The 27,784-nt window shown below is 36.2% G+C and overlaps 1 protein-coding gene across 1 annotated transcript in view; it reads left to right on the forward strand.

Moving 5' to 3' along the window:
* Positions 1-27,784, forward strand: part of DLGAP2 (DLG associated protein 2) — a 479,848-nt gene that overhangs the window by 221,608 nt on the left and 230,456 nt on the right. The window contains 1 exon segment of the mRNA XM_072857796.1: positions 9,025-9,057. Coding sequence (XP_072713897.1) covers positions 9,025-9,057 — 33 coding nt within the window.

The raw sequence follows: 27,784 nt of genomic DNA on the forward strand, positions 1-27,784 counted from the left end.
ATTACTGACTTTACATGAAGGACATCATTCAACAGTCTTGCCCAGATGTGGATACATCCCAGACTTGATCTCTTACCCCTTCCAATGGTTACATCATTTTTTTGTACACCCTTTGTATTTCAAATTACCTCCTTTAGTCTGTTTGTCAAGTCAACTCCCCACTCCATTTAAATGCTTTTGAAATCTGATTCCTATATGAGAGAAAAGAAGGAAAAAGGAGTGAAAAAAATCAATTTAACCTTCACAGTACCAGAGTATAAGAGTACGTGATCTACTCTATAACTGTGCTGTCCTGTTCAATATTTTTTGCCATCTGTCTATTTGGTTCTTTGTTATATCATGCTCAACTTGGATTTGTACCACTTTTACTTGTCCTTATGAGGCTCTGAGATTATTGGTGAAATCTCTTAAAATGAGCAAAGTGAAAGAAAAGAGAGAAAAAAAGACAGAAAGTAGAGGAATGGTGATAGATAGCCTGGCTAGTTTTGCATTAGTATGCTGTTGAGATTTGACCCTGAGTCTGCTGAACTCCAATGACACTTGCATTGGCTCCGGAGGGTTTTTGGAGCAGGCCTCTGGTGCAGACTGTCTTCATTTTTGTATTTCACAGCATTCTCATGGGTCCCCACTCGCATAATTTTTTACCACGAGCCTTACTCTCCTTGGTGTTTTTCATAAAGATGCAACAGTGCGATTAGGGGGTGGTAAGTTTCTTTCCCTCGGCTGTGAGGATATGACTCACTTTAACCTTCAAACATCAAATACTAGAACACGAGTGTAAGAATGAGGAGAAAAACATGTAGATTTGCTCTTTTTTTTCTCACATCTTCTGGTCTTTTTTGGACTCATTCAGGATCTTTGGACTCTCCACTTCGATGCTGTGCATTTGAAATGTGTATCAGAAGTGTGTTAAAGCACATCCATTTTATTACTATGTTTATGACTGCTTCTCTGAAAATAAAGTATTTGCGTTCAGATCACCAAGAGAAACATTAGCTTTTTTTTTCTTTCTTGAGTGGTTTATATTTTGCTTTTTATTGCTTCAGTTATTTTTGTTTTCCTATGAAAATATTTGATTGTCTGGTCTCATAATTCTTTTCTGAAATCTCTTTTGGGTTGGTTAATGCACGTGTAATGTGTAAACTCCATATGGAGAAGGATCTGATGTGCAAGTACTGTGAATAGGTTCTGGCATTGCTTTGAGCATGAACCTTATATTTTTATCTGGGGAAAATAATGGGCTCTTAGTGGTTGCTTTATGCATTTGGTTGGATGTCAGTTCATTTGCTCAAAAGGATACAAAGTTTGCTGCCAGGTTGGTTGATTTTCTTCTGCTTTAGGCTCATTCTATTTTAATAATGGCTATTCTGTATTCTATTTCTATTTAAAGTTCTTTCAGTATCTGCCCTTCTCAGGTCTTCCCTTGCTCTGTCTTTGCCAATATAGTCCAGCTGCTAGTCTCTCACAGGCAGCTGTTTTTTCTATTGTATTTTTCCTATTCTCCAAAACTCTAGTAGATATTTGTTTTTCCTAACCCCAAGGCCTGATCCTGGGCAGTAAAAGGCCCTTTGTTATGAATACCCCAGTTAAAAGGAAAGATTCAAGAAAGCTGAAATTGCAAACGCAAGGGAATCTCATCTTGAGAGTGGTCATACCATAAGTGATCTGCAGTGAGAGGCAGGCAGGCAGGCAGGCAGGCAGGAAAGTAGGCTCTTACACTCAGCAAGAAGTGCTTGTAGAAATCGTTTCAGAGGGATGAAATACATTTGCTGCCTATATCCACAACAGTTCTAAACAATATTTTTCAGTACGTTCTGCATGATGAACTGACTGCTGGTAGTTATTTTTATGTGTAAATCCTACTGTTCAGAAGAAGGAAAAAAGTTTCAAGGTAGAGAGACGTGTATATATATATACACACATGTAAATGTGTGTGTACGTATATATGTATAATTGCATGCTTTCTTTTGATTGTATAACTTGAAATTATTTTTATTTCTTTTATGACGGTTCATGGAAATGGGCCCAAACAATATCTGAGTCCAAATATAGTTGCTTTCTTTTCCTGTTGTACTGTTTGTCAGCACTCAAAATACTGTAAGAAATACAGTGTTTTGGTGTAGTGTCATTTTGATTATTTTTTCCACTTCATTGTTTCAAACAAAAAGTCGTAAGAAGCACCTGGAATGCTTTGTGGATTTCACTTAGTTTACATGGATTACATGAATAGGGCTCTTACTGCAAAGGCAGACCAACAAAGTATCCTTGACTTATTTCATTCTTATGATGGTGACTGCTCAAGGTACCTCTTGTGAAATTTCTGTCTATAAGGATGATATAAGATTTCACTTGAGTCAAGGAAATAGTGCTGCCCAAAATTAGGCCAATGGCATTCTTAGAAATATGAAAAGGATGTAAGAGTGTAAATATTCTGCTCTATCTGGCAGTCGAAGTGTTCAGGTCGTGTACTGTATTCAGTGTGGAGCACTTATAACTTTAAGATATGGCTAAGTTGGAAAGACTCCAGGGGAGAACAGCAAAGATGAGATGAGTATTAGCAGCCACGACTGTGAGGAAATATTGAAGGCTTTCAACAGAAAAAAACAAGACGTGAAGGAAACAATAAGTATTTGAATGAGATATTATTATTTTTTCCTTAAAAATAATACATTAAAAATAAAACATTACAAATTTTATTCTCCATCTGCATAGTCGAAAGCAATGCCTGTTTGGGCTATACAGGAAAAATCTTTCCAACTGCAAAGATAGTTTAGCAACAGAGATAATTTACCTGAAGAGGGTTGTATTCCCTGTCATTGGAGGTTTTAGAGAACATTTTAGAAAAATGTCTGTAAGTAAAGCTCAAAGGTGCTTTGCAGAAGAAAATGCTAGTTGGTTTTTGTAGGTGTCTCTCAATGCCTTACCTACGTGGGTGACTGAACGCGGAGTGGGAGATCTCCACAAGATTTGCTCTAGCATTGGTGTAGAACAAAGACGATGATTGTGAATGGGAGAATCTTGGCGGACATGATAAAACCTTGTAGTTTGTCCCATAGGTCTGTCATGCTGATGTTTCAGCTGATGGTATTGTGCAATAGTGAGATATCAACAGGAGGAAAAAGCTACAGATAAAGACAAAAGGTGTTAGGAGAAAAAATATACATGAAAAGAGAGAATGGAAAACATAGTTCATAATACAGTCAACTTTTATTGGCACTATTATAGCCATGTTTAGATACACATATTGGATTAAAATCCTGAAAATTATTAGAATTCTCAGTTTCACCTTAAATTATACCTTGCTTTTCAGCTGCACTAAATCTCAGTATAATGCATGGCTACTCTATGTCTCTTTAAGTGTTACAGAGTTCCATTTCACTCACATCAGTAAAGTGATGTAAAGAGACATTGATGAAATAGTGTCAGAAACAGTTCTGCTTCTTGCCATTAGAACCAAAATCTAAAGCACTATCTGCTAAATTTCCTCACTAGAACGTGATCTGTTTTTTCATTGCTTTTAAAATTATTATTATTATTACTATTTTGCATAATTGAAAGGAACAAAAAGCAAACAGAGAATTGTTTTCTGTGAGGCCAACCATATTTCTCTGTGAAACAAAAATAATTTCCAGTTTTCCTTTGGTGCATTGAATTCTGGATTCAAATAGGCAGTGATATTCAGTAATTATAAAACAGGGCTATCCTTTTTTGGCCACTAAAAAAAATTTAGACAGTAGTGGGAAAAAAAAAAGATAAATATAAGCAATAGAGAACATACATGTTTGTAATTAAAATTTAAAATAATATAGAGAAGGGTAGCAGCAGGGAGGAGCTGCAAAGGGTCTCTGGTAGTATCCGATGAAAAGAGAACCAGAAAGATCTGTTACACAAATGCAGTGGAGCTACAAAACTGGATGGGTGGTATTATTCAAGGGGTAGTCAGAAAGGCTGATTGCACCCATTTTCTGAATGCGGTGCTGACGTGACAAGTTATCCCCAGCACTGCTTCTCACCTCTGCATATTATTTCTTTCTCATCGTACTGTCGCTTCCGTATATCTTGCTCAAAACTCATCCAGGTTGGATTCCATAATCTGGATAAACCCCTGCTGAGAGCATAGTGTACTTTAAAGTGTAGTTAACTATTAAATACCATCCAGTATTTTCTTTAAACTGGTTTATAATACTAATAATATTGTGTTGCCTTAGTCTTATTACATTATATAGCTTGCATGGGTATTTTGAATGGTGATTTATTCATAATAGCTATTTTGTGTCTTTCATCCAGCCCATATATTGTTTTCTTTATTGTAGGTCTTTATAGTAGATTTTATTGTATTTGCACCAGCCATCCAAGAAAAGTATATACAAAGCAAGGAAAGGTGGATATGTCTGGCAGAATAATTTATCTTCACTCTAATTTAAAATTGAATGTTGAACTCAGCTTTTTGGAGAAACAATGTTGGCATTTACATGTCTGCATTTATTATTTTTAGTTTTACTTATCATTTAGGTTAGACAAGAAAAACTATCAAAATAAAGTAAATTTCATATTATTGGGAGGGAAAAAAGAGCTTGTGTCTTCATGATAAATTTGTTTCTTCAAAAGATCTTTCTTATGACCTATTTTGTCAGCAAGTTCTTGTATCTGGGAAGATTATTTCTGTCGGCTAGACAATTTCTAAATGATAGAGTGAGATTAATAATATATATACAGGTTTTCCTTGTTCTATTGATTTATTGGGTCCCAAATCTCTGAACACTTGCCCATCTTAGTAATTTTACTTTTGAGAGCCATGACAAAGAAGTTACTCACATGTATGTGAGTGTTTGCAAGAACGAGCATCTTTGTTAAGTGCAGCTGATTAGCAACATATTAAAAAGAAAGAATACCTCCTGTGAAAGTGCCATTATAATACTTCAGATGAATCAGATATGTAGAGGCATAATCCATTACTAGGAATTGTGAGAAGGAGAGGCTTAAGAAATATCTTTGTCTGAAATGTGGTAATGTCCCTGCTCCTATTCCATCACAACACACGGTAGCTTAATTATTTTCACTTTAGATGTCATTTTATCCAGTATGGGCATACAAAAGTTACTTGTCTGAGGCTGAGATTTCTAGATTTCCTTAAGCCGATCTATGGGCTGGCCAGTCCTGAAAAGAGCAGTCTTGGTCTACCCCCATTTGGCCGCACGTTCCCTCTTCCCTTGTGTCATACATTAGCACTGTTATAATTGGCAGGAGACTTGGATCAGGGGACTGATCTTAATAAGACTTGATTTTATTCATTTATTTTTTTCTGAAGGAACATGAATGCCAAGTTGCATATGGGTCAACAGACAGTGTTCTCATTGCAAATAGGCAAACTGAGTACTGGGCTATGCCAGGATGAGTATGATCAGCAAATTGAGGAGGTTATTTTTTCCCTCTGGTGCTGATGAGGCTGCACCTGGAATACTGTGTTCAGTGGTTGGGGTTCCCTGCTTCCAGAAGCATAGGGAGAAATTGGGGGGAGTCTAGCAGACAGCCCTCTGGTCGGAGTAGTTGAAGGAGCTGGGCTTATTTAGTCTGTTGAGGTGAAGATCCATAGCAGACTACAGCTATTTGAAGGAGAGTTACAGACAGCATGGAGCCAAAGTCTTTTTGGCAGTGCTGGGTGATATAACATGGAAGAATGGCCACAAACTGCAGACTGAGAGATTCAAGTAGGAGTCGGCAAGGCTGATGCAGCACTGGAGCAGGCTGCCCACTGAGGTTGTGGAATCTCCATCCGTGGTGGCTTTCAGGACTTGACTATCAAAGCCCCAGCTGAGCTGAACTCGAGTTGGCGACAGCCCTGCTCCAGTGGCAGGCTGAACTATCTGATTTCCAGAGGTCACTTACAATTGAACATTTCTGTCTTGCCATGAATGTTATTGTGAAGATGTAGCCTAAGTCTAAGACCTCTTACAACACAAAAAAAGGAATGGGTACTTACAAAAAGCAATTTATTGATTTATCTCATGCTCACATGGGTTTCTAAGGCAGGTTAGTTGGCTGTTTCTTTCCACTAATTGGTAAATCTTTTAAGACTAGTTTAGATTTTTAACATTAATGCTGAGACACCCAACCTTAGGTGAGGTGCATCTCAGCCTAATCAATGTCATTTCACCTGATGGAGTGGTAACGTTTTACACTGTTGTCATGTCCTTCATTGCTGTCATCTGACCCCGGAATTGAAATTTAGATTAGAAAATTTCCCAATTAGTGCAGCTATCTTCCAGAAAGATCTTTTCTACCAAGATATAACAACTTCCTTACAGAGAAAAGAAGTTAAAATAAATTTCAAGACATAGCTTCTTTACAGGATTTCAAGATTTCTGTATTTCCGTATAATGTAAAGCTACAAATATTTGAGTTTGATGTGTATGTTTTACATGATTTTAGCCCTGCAAACTTAGGACATGCAATCTCTCAACAACAACCATAGAATGTGTGAATCTAAATAGACTTAATTATTTCTGTCCCTCTGTCTCTCTCACACACACGCAGAGGCTCTGTGGAATAGAGTGCTCCGTACAACCTCCCTGTCATGTTGTTCATGTGTCTAGTCAAAGTGGTTCCGTTTTTATTTGTCACTCAATCTGTATGTGTCAAGCACAAAAAAAGGGTATCTAGGCCTCCCCCACAGTAGCAAACTACGGTGGGGAAATTCGTAAACAGAGGCTTACTGGTGAATCATCTGCATCCACAAAGTCTGCTTCTTACCAGTGTAGAAAGAGAAGCGCTGCTGTCAGTTTGAAATGATTCCCAGCCCCTGGAAGGCATACGTTGGTGAATTAAAACAAAATCCCCCACATGAATCCCCAGGCGTGTTGAGGTACGAAAAGAAACACCTGGCTTGCCCATAAACGTGGGACCTTAAACAAACACCTGAAAGAAGTCCAAAAAAGCAGTGGTCTGGCAGGGATAGTGCTGACACCTCGCTAGCTTTTGGACAACTTTCTGGCACCAGTCATAGCTGCAAGCCTTATTTTGCAGTTAGACTATCTACCCTGCTGCAGATTTGAAACAGTGGCACTAATTTATGTCAGTGAGGAAAAGAGGGAAGCTAATAATTTGTACCGTTGAGTGGGGACCTTTGGAAGATGGTGTTTAGAGCTGCAAAAAATGTCAGGCAGACTCTTTGGATTGTAACAAACCAGTAAAGCAGTTGTTAGCAGGACGTAGAGGATCAGCAAAAAGTCAGAAGTTCAGAAACCAAGGCTCAGCTTGTTCTTCCTTATCAATCAGGACAATAAACTGCACACAGCCATGCAGCCCCTCTCAGTAAAACCTCAGAAAGTCTTTGAATTAAAAGTGAAAAAAAAAAATCTTCTGAGCTGCTTCCTCCGCATCGCTTCAGATCATGGCAAGTGCATTTTTCATCCCGCAGTGAAAGAAACAGGCCTGTGTTATCTGAGACTAGGCTTTTCATGCTTTTCACTGGGGGTTTTTCTCAAGCTTGCTGTTGGGGTGTTGTTTTCAGTTTGTCAGATCTGCCGGGGACACTAGTGAGTCTATCAATAGACAGTTCAACTACATGTTTCATGGTGCTGAGCTGCATCAAAATTAATTCCTCTCTTTCATGCAACTTGATGCTGTTTTAAAAGTTGCGATCCACCTATCAGCAGCAGAATTGCCTGGATAAACATAATTTTTCTCGTTCCTTTCCTGCATGCATGCTGCAACCTCTGGCAGTAATAAAAAAACAATGATTAATGTTTTTTAAATATATGAAAGGCATAGGGTCAAGTACTATTACAACAGTGGGTTACTGTGAGACAGTCTTATCTGTATGGAGAAAGTACTTCTAAATAACTGGCAATGTCACAGTGGCACTATAAAGGTCAATCTACTCAATGTATGTGTTTCATATTCTGTGTTTCTGGCTTTTTTTGCCTTCAAGTCAAGATCACAGCTAAAGTCCAATCTCCTATTTGTCATTCAAGGACGGAGATTATTTCAGCAAGCTTTTGAATTGGATTTGTATATAACCAGACACGTTAAACTGCTTTTTGTACTGAATTTAGATAAAAATATATACACGTGCATGTGTGTGTGCGTGTGTGCCCGCATGTATAGATATTTGCTTCAGCATACTTGTTGCTGTTAGAGATGCAATTTTTCAGCCAAGTGTTAAAATGGAGATTTCAGAGAACTGTGATTTAAAATATGCTGTGCTGTCTTGTTCTAGTAGGACTTTTTCCAGTATATAGAATTATCTGCCAGCTTGATTACAATCCCTGTGATTTCAGTTGATTCTGGTGTTTGGATTCTATACAATAGCTTTGTTCTACAGCTTGATACTAACACCTGAAGCAGCTCAATCCCAAGGATACTTTAAAATATTTTCTCCATGTGTGTATATATTTGTACATTATGCAAAATAATTTTTAAGACAGACAACTTCCAAATAGAGCTATGTGAATAAATTAGTAACTGTACATTTAGAGACTGTCTGTTTGTTATGATGGAGTTTTATTTCCTTCATTTCTATACTTGAATATTTTGCAGAGTATAACTGCACATTTACATTGACTGTTTGACTTAATCCTCTTGCCTGGGAGGACTTGGGAGTCTTTTATGAGAAAGGAATGTAACAACTCTGTCACTATTACTGTTTGCTACCTCCAATAATAAAATATTAGAAGGCTTAAACTTTTTATTTGGGTGGCTGTTGTCACTGCAGTATTGTACATCTACAAATACAAAAAAGTCATGTGGAAGCAAAAAGTCCTGCTACATGAATGCATTCAGCTGGAGTCTATGAAGGTGATAGTTATATAAATGTAACTAGACATTGATATAGTTCTATTTTAAAATTCTTCCTGCAAAAATTCTTTTTTGAAAGTTATTTTGCAGCTGTTAAAAAATTAGTGCTGAAAATAGAATTGTATTTTTCATGCTAACTTTGAGTTCTATAAGTTTTGTTATATTTGGATGTAATTATGACAGATCTCAAAATAAAGAAATTATAATTTATCTCTCTTTTTTTTGCAGAGTCACAGTGTACACTCTGTGGGGAGCCTGAAGGTGAGCGTGTTTTCCTATTAATATTTTTCAAAGCAGTCTATTTTTCAAAGTAGAAGTGAACACTCGACTCAAATGATACACATGTACAATAGATTGGAAATGGTATCCAAATGATGAGAACCAATGGAAGACATTCATCCCTATGTTAGATACCAAAAATGAATTGAATTAAACTGAGTAAAGCACAGTACATGCTCCAGGTAGGAAATATCTTAAAGGACAAATATTCTAATAGAGCAAAAACTGAAATATTTACTTCTTATTCTTTTGTGTGTTTGTCAAACTAATTTGGGGTGAGCGAGAGTGTGAAGAGACATTTAAGGACATCACTTTGAGGATGAAAAACAAAGAGAATGGACATAAAAGGGAAATGAGAAAATTTTTATATTTTATATTAGATTTACAGAGAACTGTGAGAGGCTAACACTTTTTAGCAGGCGAAGTGAATAAATATTGCTTCTGAAACAAAGATAATTAAGCAATAACTGTTATGCAGTGCAAATACAGGCCCACATGAATGTGTTTGGTGGTTTGTTTTGTTTGCTTTTTTTCCAAATGACTAATTAAATGCCAAGGTGAGACCCACAATTTACCTGAATGAACATTGAAGTAATGAGATTATGATTTTTAAAGCAGGCCATTACTGAGGAAAATCTCTCTTATTTATTTATTTATTAACATTGGTGCTGTTATAAAGAAAATGTCAAAAAGCTGACCTTAGTTTCAAATCAACCATCTGGAGTCTTTCTAAGAAACAGTCCAAAATAGCAAATGTAAATGCTGGAGCAAAGTATATTAATTAAAAAATAAAATAACAGATTCTAGGCTGTTCCCAAAGACGTTCAACTTTATATCTTGAATAGTTTCTGAAAAACAATTTAAACTTTTAATGTTTTATAAATTTAAGAAGGAGAAGTTAGTAAGAGATGAAGCCTGGTAGTTAAAGGCTTTGAGGCCTTGCAACTAATGAAATAACTCAGTAAATTATAATATTAATTATCTGCTTCTCCTTTGTTATCTACTGACAAATAATTGTTTTAAAGATTTGGTTTGACTTTGCATTCCTTTAATAAACAGGCAATTCTTGATTTGTTCATTTTCTTTGTCCTTTATTTGACAAATTTATAATAGTACAGATACACATATGAAAAGGAAAAATAAGACAGGTGTTTGTTTGCCTTTCATGAGATATGACGTTCATGATAAGGTTGTCCAACTTTAAAGTTATGCATTGGATTGGTTCTGTTTTATTACATGCTATGCCTGCTTTATAACAATAGTTCTCCTTTCTTTTCATTACCTCTCTTTCATAGCTATTCAGCTTTGCAAATTTTAATAAATGTACATGGACTTTGTAAAAAGGGAATTCCAAAAAAAATCATTAATAAAAATGTTTAACATTTATATGACTAAAAATCCACATTCAAAAGATAATTATATGTATTGCTGTAGGAACAGTCCTCGAGAACGTAATGTTCAGTTTTTAGCTGAGTAGAAGTGAACTTTCCCAGGAATTAATGTCTCCTGGATCACCATACTCTCCCTTCAGTATTCTCCCTTCTCCCAAATACAGTATTACTGGAATGCTAATTATAAATTCTCTTCCTCTATTTTAAAAATATTGACATTAATGTCAGCTTAGATTAGTGACAAGACTTAGAATCTTAAGTTTTTTCCTTGCCAGATTAGCACAATTTCTGATCTAATACTGAACATTCACAGAAGTTTTATATGTGCTTTTGTGATGAAGAAGTAGTCGCTCGATATATATGACTTTATTTTTTAGAAGGACATTCTAAAAGAAACTTCACATCTTTGTTGTGTAAATTAAAACCAAAAAACCAACAACTCAAACCTCAAAAAAATATAATTTTCCTCTGGAACATTCCATGAATTTTGCTATGGTTTCATACTAAACTAATTGAGTTACTTAGCAAACTAGGGAAGGACTAAAAAAATCAACTTTTTGCAATGTTTTAATTGGAATTTCTGACTTTTCTCTGTAATGTTCTTCAGAAATTTGAGATACTCTGTGGCTTGTAGTTTGCATTTTTGGTATCTGAGGCAAATTCAAAGAATATCAGTTAATGGTAGATACCATTTGCCTCCAGGTTCCTTTTTCCTCCTTCATTTCAGAAAAAAATCAAAGTTCACTAAGTACATTAATGTACTTTAGTATATTAAGATGACTTTGCAAAATTGTAGCACAGATGCGCCATGGTGTAGGCCTCCTATATTAATTTCCAAAGTGGTAAGCAGAGACTCCTTCATGAAATAGCAGATGTGGCGAAATCTCCCTGACTTGGGAGAGAGGAAGAAAAGGCTTCAGGTCTTACCACTTCTGAGTTCCTTTGAAGCTGTTTATGCCATTTATTGAAAAACCTCCAGGGAGCTAGTGGTGAGTTTCTGAACAACATCTTCTACCTTCTATAAGAAAGGTGGCAGAGTGGAAGCATATTGCAAGCCACAAATTCTGATTGTCACATTGGTCAACTGCAGACCTCACTGTTCTTGTGATGGTTCATGCTTTCTCCAACCATCACTCCCCTTTCAAAACCAGCAGTTTGGTCCTGGATTACCAGTATATCCAAGTGTAATAGGAAATGACTGTGTAAAACAGAGCTCTTCACTGGGGAACTTTGCAAAGTTTTTAGCAGTTATTCCTGCACTTCAGGAAGCAAGTGCATTTATCTGCATACACGTTGCTGCACAGATGTGGGACAATGTGGGTGCATGTTTTATAGAGGGAAAAAATATCAGATATGGGAGGGAAATACAAATTATCAGAATACAGATTTCATGTTTCAGTGTTTCGCTTGTGGAATTTGTGGATCTGTAGATAAATATGTGTCATGTGTCCTCCTTTGCAGCCCATCTAAAGACAATGAGTTGGACAACACTGAGATGTCTGTTTGAGAATCAGTCTTTTGATTCTCAAACTGCAAAGGTTTATGTGTTCTGTTTCAAAAATCATGGGTTTGCTCTGTGTTATTGACAAGCATGTCAGCTACCATTCCTGTCAGTGTGAGATGTTTGAAGACCAGGAGGCCTATTTTATACTGGGAGGAAACTAAAGTTGCGGGAGGCAGAGCTAGTGGTCTAATAAATCCCATTAGTGTAGCTACTTCGAGCTGCTCCATCTTCTGGAAATGCAAGATCAGCAATGACATGTTTTCAGACAGATGACAACAGTCGCCTTTGCAGAAGTGATCTGCAGTTGACAGATTATGTTGTCATGGTAAACACTGTTGGGTTGGTTTTGTTGTTGTTTTTTTCCTGCTCAGATTTTAAGTGAGGATGGCACATTATAGACATGTGTCTAGCTCAGTCTTTGACAGCCAACATACTCTGTTAGAAAGACTGGTGTAGTCATGGGAAGTTTCAGGGATAGTTACCTCCATTACTCCTCAAGCAGGTGTTTCTGTTCTTTCTAACTCCTGGCAGTTATTCACAGGTTTTTGAAAGGACTATACTAACAAATATAATTTTCTATATTACCAAAGCAGCAAACAAGTAGTTTGGTGGCAGCTAAGACTTCAGTGGACCTTATCAAAGCCTATGCAAATGGAAGCTTTTCTTCCAGGCTTTTTTAATATCCATCACAACTCCAGTAGTGACTTACTGTTTCTATTCATGGCTTTGCCTCTGTATTTTATGATTATTCTCTTTCTTTCCTTCTTAAAGATAAATGGGCAGTCCTGTACAATACCAGCACTTTTCAACTTCTGTAAAAATAGACACCTCTACACATTCTTTGACAGCACAAGCTTTATCTGAACACACAGATCTAGAAAATGTGGTGTTAAAAAGGAATACCACTGAATAGGGGTGTTTCTAGTGAAGTTTGAGAATTAATACAAGGTCTGGCTCTGTCCAGCATTTCAGTATATTGCCTGTTTCAAAAGAAGAAAATAATGTTAAAGATACAACTCATTTCAGGAAGTTCTTTAGTCACTGGAAGCTACAGATTACTGGATCCAGGTAAAGCATCATTGTGTGCTCTTCTTCTCCTTAGACATTTCTCTCTTAAAACTAGGGGGAGCATGGAAAAATGCATTTCTCCAAGTATCTGCTACTGGCAGTTATGGGGGACAGACCACTGGGAACACTGGCCTTTGATCTGCCCCTCTGTTGATGGTCTTATGGGCTTGCTGGCTTCTTATCAGTTTGAGATAAAAACCAGTGGCTATGTGTAGAATTTTTTTTTTATATCCATGGGAGAGAAAACCCAGGTTAACTTTGCTGTAGGTGTTAAGCTTTCTTTCCTGTTACTATGATGCTGATAGCAATTTCAAATTTATTTAGAAGTATTCCATGATTAAAATAAGCTTCTGTGTGTAGAAGCTCCTGATGCGTTATGAGAGTGGTAGAATACGCTGAGCTGAGAATACGCATAATTGCGCAATTATGCAGACTGTGGAGTAGGTAGTAGGCAGTTCTACCTATTATTCACTCTGTTATCTGGTACATCTTGATCTTGCAGTCTACATACATACATGGTATTCATATCTCATTCTACTAGGGATATTATGTGGTAAATGTCCTTTCAATTCCACAGTGTTTAGTAATCAAGTCTGGCTCACCGTGCGTTGTAAAAGATACTGATATACACAAAGGCTATGAGTAACAATACTTCTCTACTTTGCTGGGATCTATATTAACTTTAACATCATAGAAGGAAGACTCAAGTTTCATTATGAACAGTTCAGTGAAGACCTCTAGTGAGGATGATAGTTTAAAGAAAACCAGCAATATATGAATATTTGTAAGGAATGAGATGGAGAGTACAATGCAGTACATTAAAACACCACTTGTGCATACTAGAACTACTCTAGCCTGAAATACTGAGTTGAATCTTTGCTTCCCACCACTTCCAGAAAGGAATATAGCAAAGAGTTTAGGAATCTAGAGATATATAGTAAACTTGCCAAGATACGTAAGGAGCAATCCCACATGAATGAATATTGAGATGGTTTGCTCCATGTAATTTAGAGAAGATACCAATCAAAAAAACCCACCACCATAATACACCTACTGCACTTTCCTAATACTGCAGTAAATGATGCATCCCTTTTTCCATCGGATCATGAACACCATGCATTCCAGTTTCATAACATTCAAAAAGTAAATATTCAAAAGCAGAACAAGTATAACAGAAAAGCAAATACAGTTGTGGAACTTGCTGCCACAATGTGACTTCTGAGATTGACCTCAAATTCAATTAGCACTGGATGTTTCAGTGAACAGTAAGAATGTTGTGACAGATTTGGGATAGAAGGAAGTCCAGTTGTTATCAAAATATGTTTTTATAAAAACAAAAAAACAACCTGACTTTTAATAGATAAAGGAGATACATCCCCTAGGGGTAGGTTATTATAAATAATTTCTTCATTTTTGTTTTTTATTAACTTTTTAGTTACTGTAGTCAGAAACTGAATACCCTACTGGGCAAACCTTTGGCCTTGTCTGCTGTGGAAATCCTCATATTTCTTCTGCAAAGGCCTTGTGAGTTTCTAAGAGTCAACCTCCAAAGGATGAACTGGAAATATTCCCCCTTTCCTGCCTCATCTAGATGACTGTGTCTTTTTAGGTATATTCATACAGTGGGGCAACTGTAGATCCAAAAAATACATATTGGGGTGCATTAGAACTTACTACAGTTATCTCAACTTGTGTGGAGATTTCCATCCAAAGCATACAAGGGCACTCAGAGAGATACCATACAGAAATGTCTTGTTCTGACATGAGAAAATAATAGAATCATAGAATCATTTAGGTTGGAAAAGACTCTTAAGATCATCGAGTCCAACCATTAACCTAACACTACCAAGTCCACCACTAATGAGACAGACTTTGCAGACACCACAGAACCAGACCAGTACTGTGCTGCATGTATTGCAGACAGTGTATAAAATGTATGAAAAGCCAGTGATATCAGTGCAGAGAGACTATGATATTCTTCATATTTTTATCCCTTGTGACCAGTGGCAACCAGAATCAGGGTCTTACAGATTGTCCCAGTTTAGAGGAACTAGCAATGAAGTTAGGAATTGTTTAATGCTCTTTTGTATGCTTGTAAAGAATTATGAAGTCCTGGGTGAAAGAAGGTTCAAAGAGCGGGAGAGATTTTCTTTGCTCCCAAGTAATCATCTTCTCACACTTAGCACTATAGACCAAAAAAATGTTTTTGCAGACCTCTCCTAAGGTTACAGAATTTACCGGTACTGGCAAAGTCTGCCATGCACTCTGGTGCTTTCGCTACTTTCTTTCTCCTGTATCACTTTCCTTCAGCAGTTTTTCCTAAGAATTTGTCCAGGTAGTTCAGATACTTCCTCAGCGTATTTTGGACTGTAGTATGCAGCTTCAGTTTGAATTAAGTTCGCCCATTATTTTTTGCAAGTAACTGGCACAAGCAGTGGTTGGTGGTTGTTAGACTTGGTGGGTTCAAGCTTGTGACAGCAACCTTAGAACAGTGACTTTCTGTTAATTAGTAAAATAAATGTGCCATGTAAAATGAGAGTTTAGAGGAGACCTATTTCTTAATGTATCTCGAAGTGAACATCATTGGTTTTTTTCCTACACTTGTTCTTTTGTTAAATTAAGTTAAACAGTTAATAGTTCAAACAGCCAAGGCATAGATACTGCATGACTCCAAGTGTCAGAAGATTGAGAATCTTCTGACAATTATATATTATCTGACAATAAATCCAAGTGTCAGAAGATTAAGATTGATTTTTACTGTTGATTTACATTTTCAAGCTAAGATGCCAACATAATTTTGTCTTTCTCTGAGAAGAAATGAGTTTGTGCAAAATTTTTAGCAAAGTAATAAGAATGCTAGAGTATGTCACTCATTTACCCATACAGAAGCTTATGTCAATTAAAAACAAAAAAAGGGTTTTTAATATGATTGAAAGTTGAGGATGGATTTAATTGATTTTTTTTATTTAGTAAAAGAAGTTTTGAATGTTTTGAAATCAAAACAAATGGTACTGTTGAATTGTTTGTATTTGCTCATAAGATGCATAAAATATTCAGTAGAATTTGGGAACTACAAGAAATATAAATAAGCAATTGACAGTAACAACAAAAAAACTCTTACTTTCCTTGAGGAAAAAAATGTCTTTTTCAGATATGTCAATATTAGAGTGATGGATTTATTTCAGGTACTACCAGCTTTGGTGCCTTCTGTTCTCTGGTTAATACTAGCATGTTGGGGACTTGGGGGGGAAATAAGTCTGTTCTGGTTTGGGTTTTGGGGTGTTTTTTTGGTTAAAATAAAGAATCTGGACAGTAAGCAGTTCAGAAAAATACCTTAAACTTGGCAATATGTCTTAATATTGATGATGTTCCATCTGGGTAGTTCTGGCTCTGAATATAAACATTTCCCTTGGTATCTAGTGGAAAACTATTACAAGCATATTAATAACTCCAGAGAATTTTGCTAATCTTCATTTCATTAATCTTAACGCTTGGTAATCCACACTGAAAACTGGCAGTTTTACCACTGTTAGCAATGACTTTCAAGAGTCCTGTAGTCTTAACTTTTTTATACTTATGCTGTATTTACTAGACCAACAACTTTAGCTACTACAGTCGAATTGAAGTGATTTGATTTTTCACCTTCATGGAAACTTTTTCAAGTTGCATAAAAATATATTGCTATCATTCTCCATTGTGTAGTCTGTAAATATTGAACCTTTTTCTACTCTTAGATAAAAAGGAAATATGCAAGTTAGTTACACCAGATATTTTTTTAAACAAAATAACCTGCAAAATTTGGAGATTGTACAAACCTAAATATTTTTAAATCTCTTTCTCACTGGGCTAATATATCTGATTTTACTCATTAATTTCTTTAGGATAACAAGGTATAGTATATTCACAATGTGGATTATCCTTGAACTGTGCTGGGTTTTATATAAAGTGAAGAGATGAGATATATATCATGATTTTTAGCAAAGAGTTACAGCATGTTTTTATTCAAACAGTATTGAACAATATGTCGCTACTGTATTTTCACATTGCCTGCATTTGGGCAGACAGCAAAAGTTGTCTACAGTATGCCTGCTAAAGATTTAGTTGCAGAGAAAGCTCTCAGTGTCTAGTTATACTTGAAATATTTGAAGATATTATTTTTAACTCTTCTAAATTCTATAGTTTATATTAGTATAGTTTGCAAGGTTATACATGGCATTACTAAAATGAATACTTTTGTCTATAACAAGGAGTAAAGCTGCCTATTTTATTTAGTTGTATGAAATCAGGAATGGGATATTTAAAGGACTAGGACCTATGTAAGCTAAGTGTGAGATATGGTGATGTCAATTTTGGTATGTTTCTTTTACAGAGTATCTTGTTGTAATTTAAGATAAAAGTCTTAAAATAAAAGAAAAAAATTCTCAGCTGTATTTTAAGAAAATAAATCATTTTCTTTAAAAAAGTGTTTTCCAGGCCTTCACCTGTCATTTATATTTAGAATAAATTAAATTCATTGTTCAGCTGTTTCTATTTCTCATACATACAGGAAACAGCTGTACTCAAAACTACATTGTTGTCCTTGTTTTTTTCATCTACTGATTCACTCTCTCAGGTTGTTCAAACCAAAAAAAAAAAAAAGCTGATTTAATTTGGACAAATAAGATGTAATCCCAAATGCAGAAGGTACTGTTTGTACATTCATTTTACATTGTTGTGATTAAAAAACCAAACAAAACCAAACACAAGGACCACCTCATCTTTGCTGCTCCAATATGAATGAATAAATGAAAAGCTCATTTGATTTCTGGGGGGGAAGAGCTGGTCTCAAAGATTATAGTCAGCCCACACTTAAGGCTGCATGCAGCACAGGTGATGTGAATATTTCCTCTGTCAACAGTGAATGAAGTTACACATGTTATTTAGTCCTATAGAGGTCAGGTCTTCAGTGTTTGCTGGAGTAGGGACCAATGTAAGTAAGGTCAGTACAGCCTAGAAGATGCTGACATTTTAAATTAACCTTTGAATAACCTTTTTTCCATTTTCTTATTTTGCTAACTGTTTAGCATGTTTTTGTGTTACATGAAATGTCCTGTTTTGAGTAGTCGTTCATATACATCAGATTTGTTTGCTGTATGTTACTTTCTGCAGTAGCATGTTTCTCTTAAAGATGGTATTTTAGATGTATCATAAATGAGAACATTTCTTTCATAGTGTGAACTGTCTGTGCTTTCCCTTAGCTTCTAATTTTCATGCTCTGCAATGCTTAGGGTTTGTTTATTCATTCAACTGTAATACTCCTTTGTACATATACATAGCTGATCTCTTTAAGTTGAACAGTAATGTCTCCTGAATATTGCCTGCAGCTTCTAGCTTACTTTATATTTTAGAAAGATACTTTTGTGCCTTTGTAGGATAAGAAACATGATGGATTTCTACCAAAACATACAGATCTTTTTTTAAAAGGGGGCAATTTTCAACATTCATTCCTTATTTAAGTTACTAAGGATTTGACTGAGTAATGTTGAAGTGGCAGATCTTATGGGTCAGTTTTAAGTTCTGCAGTGTATAGCTTGGGGTGGACAGTTTGCAAGCTTGAGTTGACTTTCACTGTATCACTCCCTGGATCTGTCCCTTAGTCTCAGGCTCGGGGAATGCTCAGATGGTCAGTCTGGCCTCCGGAGACTACTGGTTTATAAGGAAAGCTAAGCCTGCCTTAGCTTGCAGCTCAAAATCTAACAGGACCCTTGTGCTACAGGGGAATTGTCAGTATCTTTGCTGCCTTCTAGGAAAAGGTGAAGCTAATTCTAGAGGTAAAGTTGAACACCAGTGAGATGCAAAATGCTGTATAGTATCACGGGATCTTCTGTATGCAAGATTAAGTCACTGTTTCTTGAACAGTGTTTAATTCTTCTAGGTAGGGGGAAAGTCTTAAAAAAATCAGTGGTCGTAAGGATTGAGAAGCACAGCTGTAACAGAAAGCAAAGAAAAACTTCCTTTCCTATCACCACACACTGTGACCTTCAAGATCGAGTATTTCCAATTCATCTTTTGAAACCCATGCACAAATAAATTACATGACTATTATTGCATGCATGTACGCATTTCATTCTGACTGAGCAGATCATGAATGATTTTTACTTTGATTCTGGATCATCAGTCTGAAAAGGTTAAGAAACAGTGTACTGGGAAAAGGAATCCTTTTCTGAAGCCAAAAACTGCATTAATTTAAAAGAGATTTCCATACAGAAGGAACGCTGACTTCTCCTAGAGTGTACATTTGCATAAATCTTCGATAACTTCTGGCAGCATTCACCTCAACGATGTATGAAAATCCTGAGCTCTTACCTTGTGCAGAGCTACAACTGATCTTAGTGGAAATATTATGTAGAAAAAGAGCAAGGACTTTCATAGCAAAGAACTTCAAACAGAATGATTTAGACTTCTGTACCTGCTGATTATTTTCCATCAGCTTTCATCACAATTTTAGTCACTGGAATCGTCACACACCTCATAAAATATTAAAGCCAACATTTGTCTGTAATAATACGTGACACAGAAATAGCTTTGAATATGTGGTTGGAAATACTTTTTTGTATCTACTGACTGACTGTCCATGAAAATGAATAATATGATGGCAGCAACTGTGTTAATAACAATTAGGTTGTGCAGCTGAATGTTAAGCAAGCTCTTCAGCGCTTGTCTCTGAAAAATATTTCTGAAAAATCTTGACATGCTATTGTTCCAGTTACTTGAAAACTTGATTTCCAGGTGCACCAAGAGGCTGCATGTCCTCCCCAATGCAGTATCTATCCCAGTGCTGGTTTTACAGGTTTTAACCCCATACAATATAACTCAAACTTGAGTCAGTGGCTTCTTTTCCCAGAGCTTATTTTGCTCAGTGGTACAAATCGACTGCCACTGTATGCCTCAGCATGCTTAGTAAGAAGAATATAGGAAACTGTTATGTTAATGCATCACAAAGGTCACAGTTCAGTCTTTATTTGTTTTACTTACCGTAACCCTTGAAAAGATAATGGGACGAATGTATTCTGTCAGATATAGGGCTTTGGACATGGTGCAATGAGTTACTTGGAAGAAAAAGATAACAATTTTTTCATTTTTTTAGAATGGACTCAGTTTTTAATTAGAAACTTCAAATGTTGAACTCAGTTTCACTAATGTCCATTATCAGCCTTCTTTATGAGATGGACTAATTATTAAAACATGGAAATAATTTCTCTTTCAGCATGTGTGGAGACAGTAACCTCTTGAGGTTTTTTATTTTGTGTTGAATTTTCATTATGCCATTACATTTTTTGTTTGTCACGTATATCATGACAGTGTCCTTTTTAAGAACTGAATGTCTGTGTTTTCAAATCATACTCCATTCTGAAAAGAAACTTCTTAAAGTGCTTCTCAGCTAACATGAAATAGTTACAGTGTTGAGACAATTCTATCTCAACAGTCTTTGTGCTTTAACAAGAGAATCCAAAACTAGGGACGGAACCGCATTCCTGATGTAGATTACTGTAAGTTATGGATTTAATGAACTGAAATAAGGCTCTAAGTTCATGTCATGAACGGCACTATGGAGATTTTATTTTTGCCTTTTCCTCAGTAATTTTCAGTTCATCATACTGATACAGAAGAAAATGAGTTCCCTTACTGATGAAGAACATGTGGGTGTTTTCTTTTTGCCTTTGTTTTCCCTTGTATTTACTGTATATAAACTACTTTAAAAATAATTTTGTGCTAGACATAGTGATTTTCACTTTTCTGGCAGTGGTGAAGCATCTGACTAAGTGATTGTTTAACCACTTCAATATTTGCTTTGTATCAAAGAAACAGAGGAGCTGGAGGATATTCCTGAAGCTAAGCCAAAGTATTCTACTTTTTTTGGTCTATGCTAGCATGCTAGACACTTTAAGATCAGGAAAAGTCCATGCAGTTCAAATTCTGGCCTCTTCTTCTGTTGGCTAAATCTGATTCTTGATACCATAAAGTTTATGTGTGTGTTCTGTTTTCTAGCTAGCCAGCTGCTGAGAGTTTAAACCCAGCTTGGGAAAGGGTTTCTTGGAATGATTTATTTCATGTTGTAAAAATGCTCATAGAAAAGAACATATTATGACTGCCTCTGCCATGAGAACTTCTTTGAAAGCATTAATATGTAATATTGATGTAATGCAGGAATTCTGTTTGATACAAGAGGTTCTCTGCCTGTAAAAGTTGGGTCTGAGTGCACTCTTTTAAATATGGGACTTGTTTATACTCTATATTACTGAATGTCTTCATATTGATCTAAAACCTAAAAAAGTAACAGAAGAAATTCTTGCTTTAGACACAAGACTAACAATGGAGTGCTGCTAAACTTCAACAACCATAGATTTAATAGTAGCACCCACAGACCAAGAGACATTGCCAAGGTCAAATTCAGCTTTCAAGTCTGAATTCCAGATGTTTGGTAAATAATCAACAGATTAACTGACTGATGGAGGACTTCAGGTAGCAAAGGGGTCAAATTCCTCTTAACAAAGAAGAAGCCAAAGCTGTGGAATAGAATTCAGGTTTTAGATGGTGGGACTTGCACAAGAGCAGAATTGTGAAAACATAAAGAACTTCTGAACTTACTGCCAAAGATAGTCAAGAGCAGCAAGGAATGAAAAAAGGGAGATGGCTATTGGTGTTTTATTTTTATGACACAGTGTAAGCTGTTTTTCTTGTGCTGGGTCATGACTTATGTAACGATAAGCTAAATGTGATTTATATGCAGAATCTTTAAAAATCTTATTTGTCTGTTAGCGTCCAACATCTTTATCCTTGAAAAGGTGAACTCAGATTACACATAACCTGAGGAGAGACAAACATGTTCGTGATCCCCAAAACAATATAGCTGAGCTTCAAGTTCTCATTCTGTGGGGTGATAGTAGAGAGACCATGGAAGGAGATTAAACACCCCCATTTCTCTTACTGGGGAAACCAAATACAGCAGCAGCATCTAGCAGAAAAGATCAGCTGTGGATGTGATAGAAGATGTAACAGAAGAGGGAACAAGTCCAACTTCATCCCTGGAATTCTTGCTCTATTCAATTGATGCCATTTTTTTCCAGCCTCATAGCCTCCAAAGGATGGTGGGTTTAACACTTACAGTGAATTTGCTCCCATTTTAGCATTTTAATATGCCTGTGGAAAATGTTTGTACTCTACTAAACCACATAGTACCTTTCTGCCATAATTACTTCACAATAGTAAGCTCAGGATTTGATGTATCTGAATGACTAGACATCCCAAACTGAAATGATTAACGTGTTTGAAATGGGAAGGTTAAGGAAATTTTGCAGTAAGTTTCTTCTACAAGACAGGTGAGGTCAAAAACTTTGTGCCTGCATCTGTGCTCTGATCCTAATATTATCGTTTAGAAAGATCAGTCTCTGAACATGAAGACATATAAAGACTTGTGCAAGATCTTGCTTACTTCATAATGACTTTTAACTAGACATTGACAAATCAATCATTCCGACTTAAAGGGGAAAGAAACAGGCAATTGGTTACTGTCTCCAAGAATGATGGAGATAACTGGCAGAAGAGTTGGAGGAGGATCCAAAGTGGGACACTGACAGAAGCAGAAACAAAATACAGCCCTAGCTGTATAGGGACTGTGTAGCTGGCTACTATCCCTGCTGACTGACTACAAGGTCTTGCGATCAAAGTACACTTACTACTTGCGTCTAAATAACTAGCAATCTGTAGCAAACCTGAGTTATCCTCAAACTAAAAATGAGATTACCCATTAACATGTGATGAGTTATATTTTCAGTTGAATTTTCAGAAACAACAAACTCTAGAGACATAAATTCAGTACTTATAATTATAAGAGATAGTAATGTTCCATACTGTATTTTGGGACACTGCTACAGATCCATTATTAAATAATATATCATACTAAATAATATGTTATTGTACCTAAAAAAAATATTACAGTCACTGTATATGGCTTTCAGTATATCTTTTTTGTCAGAGGGTATTTTCTCCAGAAAATCCTTCTGCCAGATAATTAAGTGGTTCCAACTGAGAATTTAAAAACCCCCCAAAAAACGAATCAACATTTGGATGACTTAAGGTTTAAAAGCTGTGGTAGTAAACAGTGTAATTAAATACCGCACTTTATTTTTTAAAGATATGTAGGAATCCCAAATAAGGACATTTTTGTGGATTTATAGCCTGGTTTGTTAACAAGGGTTCTTTCAGATTTTTTTTTTAATGTAGTAAAAGGTCAGTGTCACATTTTAAGCTGTTGTGAATCGCTGTGGTCACTTCACACAATGCGTGCCATTCAATAGGCAGCAACGTGACCACAGTAATAGAAGGCTCTGAGGCAGAACCTAACACATATAGCTAGTTTTAAATACCTAATGCATACATTCTGGTTAGGATGTTTATGCTTGTTTTGTAGTGATTGGTTGGTTACTAAATTCTAAATTTCAAATAACATCTAGTATGTTTTGGTTGAGTTCAGAGACCTGCTTAATAAGCTGTATGATCTAAAAATGGATCAAATGTACAGTGAAGCCAAAAGAAATTTATGAAGTGAAAGTGACACTATTTAGCAGAAGCAACACTTCAATGTAATTTAAAGAAATGAATGATAATTGTTTTCACACTAAAATGTGGGAACACAGCAGGGCAATTCCAAGAAGTGCCAGGATCTTCCTCTCTTACTGGCTTAGAAAGAGATAAATGCATTGTAAATATTCACAGCTTTGATGTTCTCTTCAACTCACTAATTCCTTATAGCACATTTATCACTCTGTGGTAAACATCTCTACTGTCTCACCCTGAATTTAGAGCCCTAAATCCCCACACCATTCTTCTTTCTGTTTCCTTGCAGCATAATGTATCATACTCTATCTACTGTTAATATATGCACAGTGGAGGATTTTGTTTCTTGTTTGAACAGGTAATACATTGATTAATAAATGCTGCATAATTTATTGAAGAAGTAATTGCTCATACAGTGATAAGTTAAGCTTCCTACTTTTGGCAAGCTTCTTTCTGGCCATAATTTCTGGTGGAATAACATTGATACAGCATCTCTCCTCAGGAGAAGTGACTATAATTAATACTAATTTTAAAGAGGTGATCTGAAATTTTAGTTTGAGGTTCATTTTTAAAGAAAAGGTCAGACTTCTTGAAAAGAAAACTTATGGAAATGTAGGGATTCAGATGACAATGTGCTTACTAATGTTTCATGAAACAAATATACTCAGTAGCTGATTGACAAGCTTGCCTTCAGAAGATGTGAGAGACCCTTCAGTCCCTACTCCACTTCGTTCAAAAGAGGGACACTGAAGCTGAGAGTCCATTTTCCAGATGAATGCCCTGGTCTGGGTTACAGGCTAATGTAGAACAGGTCTCCAGTGGCCTATGTAATCATTCTTTCTTTGAGACAGTAGATGGTTGTATATCCATAATGGTACAAGAGAAATAGATAAACACATTAGCCAAAAATGGAAGCAAAACTCAGTCACCTCTTATGGTTCTGTTTATAAGGAATAAAAATGAAACTAAGGAAGAGCATGGAGACAACAGCTCTGTTCAGTGAATTATTCAATTTTCATAACTTCAATTTGTTTAGTATTTCCTATGATTTACATTTTTCCAGTTTAAGAAATGTTAATGTAGATAATCAGATCTAAAGCATAGCCTCTTGGTGTATATCCCAACATGTTTAAGAGTCATTTGTAGAAACATCACATTTTGGAGAGACCATGCACTGGATTACTAGGTGTAAAGTCTTACTATTTACAAAGGCAATTTTACTGAATATTCTTTGGAACAATAAAAGGAGACGCTTACTATGCTAGTTGCCAGTAGGTTTCTGGATGAAGTTTAACAAGTTGACATCAGCCTGTCTGTTTTGGATTCTCTTTATTGACAGACAGCTTCCTTTTGAGTGTGACACTGAATCCACTGTGCACACTGATGTGCTTGAATTTGTAGCCCTAGCTAAAGCAATGGGGCTGTTGGCTCCTGGACAACTGTCGCACTAGCCTTGCTCGGTCCTACCTTCATCAGCTCCAAAGGGTTAATTTCAAACCAAATCTAAAACAAGTGGCTTCCTACAATGACTGACTAATCCAAGTCTGGCCACTTAACGTGTGATTTTTGTGTTTTCAGTGTATATGAAAAACAAAAAGACAAAATAATACTCTGTTCTTCAACATGTTTTGTTTACCCTCAAGTCAATTTGTGTCTCTTGCCATTTTACTGCACTGAGTGGTGAAAACAGCCTTGATCCTCAAAACACATCTGGATGTTTATATCAAGTAACAAAGGTGAGCTCAAGGGCTGCTGTCTGAGTGCAGATCAAAGCTCCACTGAGTGGATTGTTTTTCAGTTTTGTTTTTTTATGAGGAAAAAAAGGTGTTAAAGCAAAGAAATCAAATTTGTAATTAATGTAACAGGAATTAAACATAATCCTGAAACAGAACATCTCAGTTTCTTGGGTAAGCTTGATATCCAAATCCATTCTGTACTTTGTCTCTTTTCTCAAACTGATGCACAAGAGTAAGCTGACTAAACTGACCTACAAATTATTTCCCTCTTTTTCCTCTGTGCTTGCCTGTTTGTCTTATTTCTACCAAGTAGACTTTGTAAAAGTCTAAATCAAATAATTGAGTGTTAGCACTTGTGATTGTTTTGATTACTAATTTTTTTTTCCAGAGCTGTATACTTAAGGAATAAGATAGCTGGATGGGTGGACAGAGAGGAAACTTGCAACAAGAGTGATAATAAATTTAGACCAATATATAGTTCTGATTTCTTGTACAGAAAAGTATTAAATATTTTGAAAATTCCTTCAAATCTTTCTCTATGTCCACTGCCTCTTCTCCCTAAATGCCCAGGAACTGCACTCATAACAACACGAGTGTCATACGCTAGTAAGGATGATGCTTGACAGAATTGCCCTGGAGGTTCAATTACTTGGGTGTGTGATGATGAATGAAAACTGCCGCAGCTCTCAGAAGATCTGCAACAGACTGGCAATTGTTTGATCAACTGTGGCATCCCTATTAAAGCTCTGGTGAGACTGGAGCCTTTCAGTACTTACAGAATGCAGTCATGTCACAGCTTTGGCTGTTCCCAAAGCACAGTAATGCTGTGAAGCTGCAAAAAAGCTCACTTGCAGAACTGCAGTTACTACACTCTGTGTCTGGAATGCATATAACCCTAAGATAAATATTTCAGTAGCTGAGGATGAGCAAACTACCTATTGACACCATTACTAGAAGAAGGTGAAATAATCTATTCTTGGAGAAAATCCAGAACTAGAGAGGTTATAAGAAAGAAAACCAAAACAGGATAGAGAAAGGAAGCACCATGGGAGCAGCAAAAATATTGCTGATGCAGGATTATATAGAAGCTAGGCTTGTGAATTAATCAAAGGATTATTATCACAAGACACTTGTGCAACCTACTGTTGACCTACTGGGCCATGAGGACAATGACAGCAATCCTCCGCAGGATCTCAGGAGACATTCTGAAGTACATGGTTGTCAGGCCTTGGACCAAGAACAGCATATGCAATTTTACATATAAAATTCAACTGTGAAACTGCTGGTTAGTGTCAACCAGCAACCTAAGAAAGGTTAATACATTATTTGTTTAGATGTCTGCTGAACTGAGCAATTGAGCACATGCTTTGCCTTAAGCAGTCAAGTTTAAATATTTAATTATATTTCAATAATAATCAGCTTAAGCCTGTGCTGACAATTTTTGTTGAATTAGATGTATTTGTTTGACAGCTGTGGAAAAAGAACTGTTATTTTTTTCATAGATCAATAGGACTGCCTCACCTACCATTGAATCCCCATTGAAAAGTAAGCATTGGCTAGGCTCATAATTGTCAAGTCAGCCTTAATTGTCAAGAATGTAAAACTGACTACTAGAGTGACACGAAGTGAAATGGGATGGGAAAAGTGGGGGTTCAGGGCTATATATTAGGAATTTCAAGGGTACATGTATGCATCTCTGCTGTACTGTATTTGCGTAATCAAGTTACCAAAAATATAGAGCTGAAACAGATAATGACTTAAAACGATAAAAACCCAAGATATCTGAAATGGGACCTGTTTATGAAATACTTTCTGTATGCAAACCTGCATTTGAAAAACCTGCTTTCCATGAGAACATTGCTGCTGTTCTTAACTGACAGTCAGGATGCTTATACCTATGTTTTCAAACTAGTGAATTTTCTATATACAGACATCCCATGATACCTCCAGCAGTTAACTCATCCACTGTAAACACAGAGAATGAAGTTTAATTTGCTGTTGAACAAAGTATCCTTTCAGGTGTCTTTGTTGTTACAAAAACAGCCCAAGCCTGTTTTTCTTGCAAGAGACATTCAGACAAAAACATACATGTACTCAAAAAGAGCACTTTTATCATTGTAATAAATTTTGAGCTTAATATGTTTAATGTAATTTATTTACTATTTAATGTAAGATCTCTTTGGTGAGAAGTATGAACAGTTAATGACCTGCAAAACTCTTCTATGTAACTGTAAATTCTAAAAGCATTTTACAATTAATTGAATTAATTATATCTTGAAACCTGGCATTCTGGGAATATTCTAGCGATTGATAAGAAGTCTGTTTTCCATACATACACCAAATTCTTCCATGCCTACAGCTGCATCCATAATTTTCACAGTGAATCAAGGTATTGTATGTGTAAGTGGTCATAA

Source organism: Ciconia boyciana, chromosome 3 (genome assembly GCF_034638445.1).
Source record: "Ciconia boyciana chromosome 3, ASM3463844v1, whole genome shotgun sequence".
NCBI lineage: Eukaryota > Metazoa > Chordata > Aves > Ciconiiformes > Ciconiidae > Ciconia > Ciconia boyciana.